The sequence below is a fragment of the Populus alba genome, chromosome 7, assembly GCF_005239225.2.
Source record: "Populus alba chromosome 7, ASM523922v2, whole genome shotgun sequence".
Lineage (NCBI taxonomy): Eukaryota > Viridiplantae > Streptophyta > Magnoliopsida > Malpighiales > Salicaceae > Populus > Populus alba.
The window spans coordinates 2,446,058-2,458,379 of record NC_133290.1 but is presented as its reverse complement, the minus strand read 5'-3'; the positions used below and the strand labels follow the sequence as shown (position 1 = coordinate 2,458,379).

Here is a 12,322-nt window from a genome sequence, read left to right as displayed (position 1 = left end):
TTTTTAAATTTAAAAAGATGAAGAAACTTGTTTATTTCTTATTCATCTAATAATAACCCGTGAATCTTGAAAAAAACCTATAATAATTTCAATAACAGTTAAATATTTTCTTTTTGTTAAAAAATAAAATAAAATGGTCATCATTTTTTTTAATTCTTTATCCGGGTGTACAGTTACTTTGTTATATATATATATATATATATATATATATATATATATATATATATATATATCGATTTCAAGTATGATAAGAATTGAACAACTCCATAATACAAGCCTCGACGACGTGTCTCATTGAAAAGGAAAAAAAAGAGCCAGTAAACCAAAATTTCCTCAAACTCATCTTCGTATCATTTAGGGCCCACAAAAGAGGCACTTCAGATGACACGTAGCACGTGTGGAACAACACTTGTCATTGATCGAGATAGTTGTTCATTAAATTAAATTCATTTGAATATACCACATCAATACGAAAAATACTTCTTTAGTTTATTTTAAATCATATTCACTCCATAGTTATTCTGTACATTTTCAAGATTATAATTCATATTCACCTCGTAGTTCATGTTTTTCGATCGAGATAGTTGTTTATTAACAGCAAACTTTTCTCAAAATTGCCTTCCGAGTCAACTCAAACAAACCAAGAGTATAAAATGAAAAATAAACCCATCTTTCTAAAGGCCTCGTTTGAGAAAGCATTGGGAAAAAAAAAATCAGAGAGACCAAACTTTTGATATATAAATATTGTAAGCAACTTCCATTTTTAGCACTTGCTTGGAGACATGTCTTGGCCTGACTTGAAATCCTTCCTCCAGCATTTCTTCGCAAGACATTTCCCTGGCATGGTTGCATCAAGTGCTTTACCACGAGACAATTGAGGCGTGTTTTGTTTAATAAGGTTGTAGCATCCTTTCACCATTTCCTGTTTCCATTTTTGTCATCAAACCGTAATTCTATTACTTTGCTTACATTTAATCTATTACAGACAAAAGTTTATACACATAAGAACAAGTTAATCATCAGAAGCCGTTCTTACACTTCCCTGACCAGATTTAATGAAGACAGTACTGGAGATTTACCTTGTTAATTCTGTCGTGAAAGCACTCCAATTTGGGGCAACCAATACTCTGATCGGTCACCCATAGCACTGCAGCTGCTGCTATTGTGGATGGAGTATAAGCCAAGATATTCATCACTGTTAAGAATTCATTCAAAGCTAGCTGTAATTCTTGTGTGTGTAAAAGAGATTGAAAGGTTTAATTACCCTAGGAATTACCTCTACATGTGCTGATGATAAGATCGGACGAACGAGCTAAGATGAGATTTTTACTTCTGGAGCTGAGATTTGAAAGCTTAGCAATGAAATAATGCAGAAAAGAGAAAGGTGTAATGATGTGTAATCGCCACTTGAGACTGCTCATGACCAAAAGTTCCATCCTTTGAACTGTACTTGGTTTAAATAAGAATCTGGGTTCCAGTGTTTGTATGTCTAAAAGAGATGGGACTCTTGTTTCCTCCAATTTTGCTGCTACAGATAGGCAGGCTACTGCTAATAGCTGCAGGGGCCATCCTTTACCTTTCTGCAGGAAACAACAATTAATGACCCAATCAATGAGAAATCGAGTGGCTAAATTCTGTCAAATCATTTGGACATGATCCTAATACATATTAGAATAGACAATAATTGATTTTGATGCCTATTTCTTGTTTTTATCTCTATGTGGCTCCAATCTAGTCACATCATGTTTGTATGGTGAGTTAGCAGTTAATCACACTATAATTCAACAATGATCATCTTTAAGTTAAGAACACATTACCTGCAAAGCATGAGATAACATGAAACAATGAAAATAGTTAGCAGAGAGATAAGCTGTCTCGGGCCTAAACCGGTAGTGAGCATGCACCTGCAAAGCAGAAAGAGTCTACTTAGCAAGGAAGAAGAAGAAGAAGAAATACAAAAGGGAGCAGGATTGAAACACTAGCATCAACCTTCAACATCCAATTCAGCGTTTCTTGATGAGCAGAACCAGATTCTGGAATGCCAGGAAATCGAGTAATTAGCTCAGTTTCTGGCATTTGATGAAGCTCGGAAACCAGGATGTTATCGATATAGCTCTCGTCGATATCAACTGGAAAATATGCAGAGTTGATTTCACTAACGCCATCAGCATTATTGGAACAAAGTGCATCACCAGCTGTTTCATTGCAGTACAAGCTAACAGAAGGAGTGGAAACATCTGCCGCGACAGACATGTTGTAGCTGGTTTTTCCTGTCACGCATCGGAGGAAAGGTTCAGAACTTTTTCGTTGCTTGTGGTGTCTTTGTATGTGATTTATACAGATTATTACAACACTGTTGATTCCGACACTTCACAGCATTGAGGTAATTTGCATGAAGCTTCCTTGAAGAGAAGCCAAAATGCTGTAGGGCCACTTCTAAGATAGGCACTGACTAAACTCCTGTTGCAGTGTTTGTCTTGCATCCAAGTTTCCTGCAATAATACAGGCTTGCTTGGGGCATGTTTGGGAAAGTTGCGTTTTTGAGCTGTAATTATGGTTTTTCGCTATGATTGTGGCTTTTTTAAAAATCACAAATTATATCTATAGAAATAACCAAATTGGTGATTTCCACGTGGTCACTCAAGCGGCGTACCTTTTCGGTGCAAATCTTGTGGAAAAACTTTTTTTAACCAAAATGACGACGTTTCCAAGCTGTTTTTAGTCTTGTAAAGATGTATCTTGGGCCGGGAGATCTGGTGAGGTGATCTTCCGGCCCAAGAAAATTAAAATGCACACCATTAATCCTGTGGAGAAGGCTTGTGAATTATGGTCCTTGGAAATGGGCTCAGATCCAAGGAAAAGCCTTTCTTTGTTGACCCGATTTTTATTTTTTCTTAGATGTTTATTAATATAAATTTATTAAGCTAGGTCTTGTGCCTCGTGCATTTTATATATGTTTATATATTCTAAATTGAATAATTAGATATTACGCACCCTTAACACTCTAAATATAATGTATAAGTCGTTTATTTTTCATGGAAATAGCCAAATATTCATAAAAATATATTATTCCTTGATTGTAAATGTTTTAGATTAACGTAATTGGAGGTTGAATTCTTAGTGGGTTTTTTTTATAATTTTTATACAAAAACATGAAGCTGGGTTGCGGGTTAAGAGGATGGGCTCTAAAGTTTTTTAAAAATAATTAAAATTTAAGATAAAAAATAAAATTAAAATAAATTCAGTGTATTTTTTAACCAGGTTAATCATGTTTTTTACATATTTTTAATTTTTGAATCCTCTAGCCTTAGGTTAGCTGGGTACCATTAGGTGTCAAGGTTTCAAAACAATGGCTGAAGTGACATGAGTGACCATAAAAAATCGTCATCATTCTGTTAGGTTACAGAAAGTGATGGGCGGAAAGGGAGAGAATTGAAAATTCAATGAAAGTTTAGGAGGTAATTGATACAAATGCAAGTTTATGGGAGCAATTAAAAGTCTAGTAGCTGGTTTGTTAGAAAGCGTTTGTTTTTTGCGTTTGTAACTGTGTTTTGGTAAATTTCAAATTTTTTTTTACTAAAATTGAGTTACGGTTGTACTTTTTGGATCGTTTTGATGTGCTGATGTAAAAAATAATTTTTAAAAAATAAAAAAACATCATTTGCATGTATTTCGGCACGAAAAGCTATTAGTAAAAGTTTGAAATTAAAACGTTTACTTTCTTGTAGTTTGAAGTTTAAATTTTACTAATAACCATTTAAAAATTATTTGATTGTTAATTTTATAATTCATGAAAATTAATAGAAATATGTGTAAACTGACCCGGATATCTCATGTAAATAAAAAAAAAAATTATCATAATTCAACATGTCTTTATATTTTAGGCCAAGTTTCTAATATTCTTATACAAGCTAATAGGAATATCCTCACATAAAAAAACTCAAACTTGACTAAATTACATAAAAAAAATTTAAATTAAAACAATATTGCCTAATGGTTTTTAAAAATATATTTTTATTTCTTATGTTTTTGAAAGGTTTGAGTTATATATCAAGACATGCCTATCAATTTTGAAGAGAATATATGAAAAAATAATGCTTTATTCTAGGATAAATAAGGATCCAATAATGCTTCATCCAGCATGTATTCTTTGCTCGGTAATGAACTTTTACCGACCAAAACAAATTTGACCGGCTAACATAAAAAAACAATATTAAAATTGAGTACCTTATTTTTTTTAAAGCTATTTAAAAATATGGTAATGGTTATTTTTTAAAATATTTTTATTTAAAAATATATCAAAATAATATTAAAAAAAATTATTTTTAATATCAATGTATCAAAATAATTTAAAAATATAAAAAATAATTTAAAACAAAATTTTATTTTAAATTTCCACGAAATGAAGCACAATTCTAAACCACATCTAAAAATCATTATTAGAGGACAAATTGAACAAGAGAAGCTTGAGAGTTTGTTAAAATATCACCTCCCCTCGCTAATGGTAGGCTTGACCACACCGTGCCTTGTCTCAAAACCAAATAGCCACCATTTGGCTGGCATGGGTAGGTTTTTTTTTTTTTTTTTTTTTTTTTTTGTAGCTGTTGTTAGATGTGATTAGGGTTAGCTAGGTTCCCATAAATGCTCAAGCTCCATTCTTTCTTGTTAAAAAAAAAAAAAAAAAAGAATTAAAGAAAATCTCCCATTAATTTCTCTGTGAAAAATCGCATCAAGTCAACCATGAATACACACCCATTAATTGGCACCCTAAATGCTTTGCTTTTAAAACTCTCCTCCACGCTGTGCCATGCCAGGATTGCCCAGCTGAACACGTTATGGTGTGCCCATTTAACATCATCTTTATTAGTCAAAGAAAGATTTACAACAGCGAATTGAATTGCATTGCAGAGAGTGGTTACGATACAATTTAGTGTACAAAATTCATGGAATCTGCCTCACCCGTCTATGAAAACAGCTTACCGTGTATATGTTTTTTTTTTTTAAATAAAAAAAATATTTTGAAATTTTTATAAGTAAAATGAACTCTTAAAATACACTTAAAAAGAAAGAAATGCTTTTCTAGACATGGAGAAAATGTTGTGACATTGCGAGGCCAGAGATGCTGATCTTTTTTTTGTAGAGTGCATAGGTCGAATCTTCAACTTTTGCTGGTCACATCCATATTCAAGCCTCTGTGTGGCCATTGCATCCCCAAAACAAAATCAGGGATCATTTGGTATGGAGGTATTTTAGATTTTTTTCTACTAATTAATTAGTAGCCTTTGATGTTACAAATATTTGTGTTTTTTTTTTATTAAAAAATGTTAAATATTAAGGGATTTGAGATGTATTGTTACATCACATTCCCTCCAATTAATGTAGGAATGCGATTCCCTTCTTGAATGATGGGGATCGCATGCCTTGGTGGGAGGAAATGAGATTTTTTTTTATTTTATTTTAATGTTTTTGTTTTTATATTATTCTGAATTAATGGACTGCACGCCTTTATTTTTATTATTAATAACAATAATTACCATAACATTTTGACCCTGGCAAAGCTTTAGTTGTTTGATTTTTCTTAATCTACTTGGTAGTTTTAGTTACAAAATTAAATTTATAATTATATAATATACTAAAAGGGTTTAGTATTTTTTTTCCACTTTTTATGAAGAAAAAAAGTTAGCTCATAATGTTGCGCAGACCACCTAACTAGTTGAATCTAATTAAATATATTGGTTTTTTTTAAATATAATCAATAAATTATAAATTTGTTATGTGTATAGTTATTTAGAAGAAATGCCATGTTGACAAATTAAATATTACAAGTCTCAATAATTAAATAGTAATTTTTATTAATTTCACGTGAATGAGTCAAATATAATAAAAACACATTATCGGTTCAATTTGATTAAAAAACATGTTACATTTTCAATAACCACATTAAAAAATATATTTAAAAATCCGTATACAAAACGACTCCTTGATTTCAACCCATAGTTGGATAGTATGCGACTATGCATGCCAAACAATATTAATTATGTTTCCAAACAAGTACTAAGAGGTTTAGGTAAAGTTGCATTAATAAGTTGAACTTTGAAAATCCACTTTAAGCTATGATCAAGATTTTCTTTTAAGCAAAATACGATGGCTTATACTTGAAATATAGAACATTGGATAATAATACTAAACAGCTTTCAAGTGATGCACTTTTTGTAAATTTATTTTTAATCAAATTTTTAATTTTGAAAAATCACTAAACACGTTTTTATGAAGGACTTACCAAACTATCAAGCAATAAGAACAAAATATTTGACCCTTCAAATAATTTATAGTTAATTAATTCCACTTAAAATTCGCTTGAAACTCTAATTATAAAAATACTATTACCTATACTTTTTATAAAACTAGTCTTTCAAAACGCCAAACACACTTCTCCACACAAGTATAAAAATGACAAGCTAGGAATCGTACGTTGTCCCCCTCCTCCATCGTGTATGGTCCAAGAATACATTTCATGCAAAACAAAAGCGAAACGTTTATGAAAGCCTTCTTACCTTTTCTGCCTTGTTCGATGATACAATAAATCTCCCCACTCCCTCCCCCCACCGGCCTCATCTTCTCCGTCTCCTTCTTCCACCTCCAACCCACAAAAATTCTGATCTCAATCTCACACACGCGCTATTACTGTATGCGTGAGGCCTTGAGCTATGAACGGTGTTCTGGGCTGATCAGCTAGCTAGGTAGCGTAGACTAGTAGTAGTACTTTGCGATCAGGAAGTTCTGCAAAGTTGCTGTTTTGTGGTTTCTTTTGAGTATTTTTTTCCTTCTCGATTTTCAGTGAATCTCCTTGTCACATCTCTGCTGGATTCTTGCCGTACATCTTGAACGTGAACAAGCGTCAGCCCTATTAAATATTCTTCTGTATAAACCTAATTGCCCTCTGGCTAGCAACCTCCGGCATTCAAGGCTATACATATACACGTATACAGTTCATTTATCCTTGTTTCTTGCTCGTTTGCCTTTGATCAAAACAACCAAGAAGAAGATCATGGGAAATTGTCAAGCAGCGGAGGCAGCAACTGTCGTGATACAACATCCGGGAAACAAGATCGAGAGGATTTACTGGTCTGTTAGTGCTCATGAAATCATGAACTCGAATCCAGGTCACTATGTGGCACTTGTTGTAACATCACCAGCGAGGACAGAAAACGGGTTGCCATTGAAACAGCTCAAGCTTCTTCGACCTGATGATACTTTGCTCATTGGTCATGTTTATCGACTTGTCAGTTTTGAAGGTAATTATATACATCATACATATATAATTGGCAATAACCTTTTTAATTTAATTCCTTTTGCTTCCAGATGTGTTGAAAGAGTTTGCTGCAAAAAAATGTGTGAAATTGGGAAAGTTGTTGAAAGAGAGCAGGGGACTCGGAGGAGAAATGAAGAGGAAGAACTCGTCAGATTTGCTCAACCCCATTTCTAATTCTGACAACTCCAATTCCATCAAGGTAACATGGCCAAGAAGCTTCAAATCTTTTTTCTTTTCTTTTTTTTACCAGGGAGGGACAGGGTATGTTCCTTGTTAATCTCGTGTCTTTTCAACTCATTAAAGCATCTTTCTTTTCAATTAGAAAGTAGATTTTAGAAAGGCATACCTAATTAAAGCAGGGACAAAATTGAAAAAGGAAAAGAAAAGAAAAGAGTCTAGCACAGATTTCCTTTCCCTCAAGATTTCATCATAATTCTTTTTATCAATGAAAATGAAACAAGCTTCTACAACGTCTGGGAATTAGTTATTCTCGGTTGATACGAGGAAGCTCGTGATCATGATTAAAAAGAAAGGGTGAGACTTAAATTCCTGCTGATTGCATTTTCTAGACTACATAGAGCTCTCTAATTGTGGTTGACATTTTATTTATTTATCCCCTCTTTGATAAAGGAAAAATAATAAACTTTAGTCTGGCTGGGGAGGAAAAAACCCTTAAAGCAACGGGAAAGATTAGAGATAGATGCCATGGTACTCTCTGTAAACTGCTAGAATAAGTGGATATGTCAAAAAGATGAAGGCTAGGGAGGAGCATCATGGTTTCTTGTTTGCTTCTGCTGGTTAATGAGCTCTCACGTGCACAGAGAGCAAAGACAAGGGAAATTCTGTCCCTTGTTGCCGTGTAGGATTTAGGTCAATAAAATTGTCTTGTCAGAGCTTTAAAGAAGGGAGGATAGAGGATAGAATTTTATGGGCACTGGCCAGGTAGGTGGGAGGGCGTTTTTGTTCAGCTCTTGTCATGTCTCGTGTAATTATCAGAACTGTATAAAAAAACAATGTTTTAAATGGCAAAAACACATATTTGCTCCGCGGATGCGTAGCCAGATAGAGTCTTAGGCGCCGTTTGGTAATGTGGCTGCGGGTGAGGTTCACCCGCAGCCACACATGAATTCTGTTTGGTAAGTAAACAATCCTGCTTTTCATTGGCGGGGCCCACGAAAATTTGAAACAAAACTGAGGTTCACGAGAAGCAGCAAAATGCTGCTTCTCCTGATGGAAGAAAGCTGGAACAGTGGAGCATGGCTCCACTGTACAGTGTAAGTGAATCAGTGTTTTTTTTTTTTTTTTTTTTTTTTTTTTTTTTTTCGAAAAACAAAAAAGTTGAGTTTAGGTTTTTTGTTTTTTTGAAAAACAAAAAAAATTAAGTGATTTCACTCGTATTATTCATGTGAACGTGAATAATATTTTTTTTGTTTTTTTTTTAAATCATGAAAACTGTATTTTTTGTCGAATGAATTTTGTACATAATAAAATTGTAATTTTTTTTTTAAAAAATGAGTTTTAGTTGAAAAGCTAGTATTTAATATATTAATATCACTACAATTAGTATAGCATGATGACGTAGCATTCGTGAAATTTGATCACAATTCCAATTATGTTCTTGCCATGTCCGACCCAATTAAAAAAAATCAATTTTTATTTGTATTTTAATTGTGTTTTATTCAAAAAATTAGAAGGAGATCACTTGATGACGTAACAAAAATTTAGTTTTTGTTGTTGCGTGTTTAAGAAACCATGAAAAATATAGTTATTGTTGGATAGATTTCATATGTGATGACATTGCATATAGTTTAATAGAATAATAAAAAATATTTGATGATGTAATAATAGTAGTTAAATCTACAATATTTAAATTAAAAGTATTTTTTAATTATTTTATAACCTCAATTTGAAAAACATAACCTCAATTTCAACCACAGTTTTAACCAAACATAACTAAAAGTCAGACGCACTTAGACTGCTAAATTCAAATTACATCCAAGTTTCTTGTTTCTCCTCCATAGAAGTTTAGTTTGGTTACCTTACCGGATCGAAGAGAAGTAGATGATAGAAATATATGTTCGTGTAATTTCTATTTTAAAAAGTAAAAAATTCATTTATGTTTTTATCTCTTAATCAAATATGTTTTTGTCTACGCATCATTTCAATAATATTATTATTATTATTATAGCAAAACAAAGAATGGAAATTTATTAAAATAATTTTTTTAATTTTTATACATTGTAAATATAAAGACTATTAATTTAATACTTTTTAAAATAAGATATATTTTTTAAAAATCTTACAAAAACACGAATACCACACACCATGTACCTACTGGAGTTGCAACTTTATTTCTGTAAATATTTTGGCTAAATCAGAACCTTTATTTCAATGATTGATTAGCTTGCAATATCAAACTAAATCATCATCTCTGGTGCTTGTTAATTACTAATCACGATGATCGTATTTTCTCCCACTTTACAACTGGCTGCAGCTTCAAAAGTATCTAGTAGAGGGCTACTACAAGCAAGGGCAGCTAGCTTAGCTGGTCCTTGGCCATGGAGTCTTTTCATTATTTGTCCGGTTCGCAAGGGACGAAGTTAACGTGTACCCACAAATCAAAAGATGCTCGATTTGTTTTCCATTATTTCAAGATTTTAAAGGGTGAATGCTTATTAAAAAGAAGAGATCAATAATGAAATGAACAACAGTGCATGTGTGAAAATCTGAATTGTTATTGTCTCATGTATGGCATGTGTCCATTTGAGTTTTCTCTTTATCTTTTTGCAGGTGGAGCAGGAGGTTAACCGACTGGGAAGCAATGGTGGCAGTACAAGCAGCAGCAGCAGCAGAGGAGGAGTGGGGATGCATTATGGTGGTGGTGCTGGTGGCGGGGGGCAATGGAAGCCAGCCTTGCAGAGCATTTCAGAAACTGGAACTTGAAAAGCACAACCTTGCACCTTCTCCATTATCTTTCACTCAAGTTAAACCCTCTTAAGCAGTCAGCACTGCCTGCCATTGTCTTCCATGAACCATGCTAAAAACAACAAAAACATGCCCTTCCTTTCACTCTCCTCAATACGTTCATATTCTCTGCTCCCCCACGTCCCTTTCTTCTCTTTTTAGAACATCAACATGCACATTACTCAGTTTCCACTACTAGACCTAGCTAGGTGTTTCTGTCGCCAGATATATGTAACTCATTTGGACTCCTGCGTATATATGGATAATCCCCTTTGCTTAAGTGTAATTAGCACGTATTTATACATCTAAAAACTGTTAATTTGTGGTCTTGCATTGCATATCAACCCATTAAATATCAGCGGGGCTTAGTCTAATTATCCCGCTAGCATAAGATAAACAACATGTTGTCGAAATGAAAGATTTTAATTAGGCTGCTGAGTCATGAGAACGATCATGGTCGAGCAAGGCTTCATGGATAAGCATGAATGAAGATTATGGTGATCGAGCATATGGTAAAAAGGAGAAATGACACTTGCGGTCCACGACGAACCATATTGGGATAAATATAAAAAAAAGAAAAGAAAAGAAAAAGAAGCAACATATCTTGGTGGTATCGCCACTTAGCTTCCTTTTTCCCATTTAACAAAGTAAAGTTTAAATAAACTGTTATGCCCATTGAGTTAATGATCCACGATCAACTCGCTTTTGATGTATCCTCCACTTATAATATTGGGAAGTTTATAGATTTTTTTTTATTCTTTATTTTTCATGCACTAAGACCACAACAATTTCGAATCGTGCACATGCATTGGATGTGATTTTTATTTTTATTTTTTTTATCGGAAGATTCGTTGAATTTGGGCTATACAATGAGCGATAGCCTTCTTTTATCATACTTCTTTGACCTATAAAATGTTTCCACTATCCAGCCAGTACAAATTTATTATGAATTGTCATTTTAAAATATAAGATGATAAATATAAAATATGTTTTCAAAATATTCCTTCTCAATAATTTACCTGGAATATCCCGGTTCAAACATTATAAAACAAAATTAAGAGGACTCGGATGTTTTATTTTACTTTCTGAGAGGAAAGAAGATAGATTCACATAGATTTTTTTTTTTTTTGATCTTCTATCTAGACCATTAATTTTTATTTTATTTTATTATTTAATTTTGAGTTGATTGAGATTTAGGTTTGGTAATTTGTTTTTATTTATTTTTATATAAGCTTATTATTCTTAAAAAAAAGTCTTGGTATTGGGTTAGTATTCAATTAAAAAAAACAATTTTATTATTTTTAATAAATTGAAAATGAGATGATCAAAATTATAAAATAAATGGTAGGTCTTTTATTTAAGAAAATACAATGGTGTTAGCTTCGGTCCTCTTTCTCTTTTTCTTGGTCTTCAATCATCAAATATTTTTTTTTTCAATTTGATTTTTTCAATATTGAGTTTATTGAAATTTAGGGATTGATGATTTGTTTCAATATACTCTTTATGTAGCTATCTCAATTTGTTTTTTTTTTTAATAAAAAAAAATCCTATAATTAAGTTGGTACTTGATTTCACAAAAAAAAAAATTATATTTTGCTGTCTAAGAAAAATTAAAAATGAGCATACCAAAATTGAAATAGAGAAATAATGAGTAGACGTGAAAAAAAAAGTGCAACACTTTCGTGACTTCAAATTTTATCAAAAACAATTTTGGTCCCTTTAATCAATATTTTATTAGTTTTAAATTAGATTTCATAATTTATTTCAGCTCGTTTTTTGTAGGTTTATCATTTGGTTTGTGCTTAATTTTACAAGTATTGCTTCTTCTTTTTTTGTCATATATTTAAATGAAAAATACTTTTATAAAAAACAAATTTATTAAAACTAACGGAGTCCATAAACCAGATTATTGGTTTGACATATTAACTTAGGTTAATTGAAAATTAAACTTCATTTTTTTTTTCATTTTGCTTTGTATGGGTTTGTTGCAATCCCAAACAAACACTCGAAATTGGGTTGAAACTCAATTTTATGATTATTTGTTTT

At 32.2% G+C, this 12,322-nt stretch overlaps 2 protein-coding genes across 2 annotated transcripts; one reads left to right on the top strand and one right to left on the bottom strand.

Moving 5' to 3' along the window:
- Positions 1-558: 558 nt before the first annotated feature.
- On the bottom strand, positions 559-2,362 carry LOC118050506 (cyclin-D1-1). Its single transcript, XM_035060868.2, has 5 exons — positions 1,990-2,362; positions 1,818-1,904; positions 1,277-1,580; positions 1,080-1,195; positions 559-922 (listed from the first exon to the last, which is right to left on the bottom strand). The coding sequence occupies exons 1-5, from the start codon at positions 2,251-2,253 to the stop codon at positions 764-766; spliced, it is 930 nt and encodes a 309-aa protein (XP_034916759.1). The 5' UTR covers positions 2,254-2,362; the 3' UTR covers positions 559-763.
- Positions 2,363-6,429: 4,067 nt separating this feature from the next.
- On the top strand, positions 6,430-10,595 carry LOC118050507 (uncharacterized). The gene is made up of 3 exons (XM_035060869.2): positions 6,430-7,295; positions 7,363-7,511; positions 10,103-10,595. Exons 1-3 carry the CDS (start codon positions 7,049-7,051, stop codon positions 10,253-10,255), a joined length of 549 nt encoding a protein of 182 aa, XP_034916760.1. The 5' UTR covers positions 6,430-7,048; the 3' UTR covers positions 10,256-10,595.
- The last annotated feature ends 1,727 nt before the right edge of the window (positions 10,596-12,322 follow it).

Coding starts and splice junctions, on each gene's coding strand:
- LOC118050506 (XM_035060868.2), bottom strand. CDS start 2,253: ATGTCTGTCGCGGCAGATGTTTCCACTCCTTCTGTTAGCTTGTACTGC. Junction 1,581..1,817: donor TGTTATCTCATGCTTTGCAG/GTAATGTGTTCT, acceptor TGTTTCCTGCAG/AAAGGTAAAGGATGGCCCCT. Junction 1,196..1,276: donor TATCATCAGCACATGTAGAG/GTAATTCCTAGG, acceptor AATTCTTAACAG/TGATGAATATCTTGGCTTAT.
- LOC118050507 (XM_035060869.2), top strand. CDS start 7,049: ATGGGAAATTGTCAAGCAGCGGAGGCAGCAACTGTCGTGATACAACAT. Junction 7,296..7,362: donor TCGACTTGTCAGTTTTGAAG/GTAATTATATAC, acceptor TTTTGCTTCCAG/ATGTGTTGAAAGAGTTTGCT. Junction 7,512..10,102: donor ACAACTCCAATTCCATCAAG/GTAACATGGCCA, acceptor ATCTTTTTGCAG/GTGGAGCAGGAGGTTAACCG.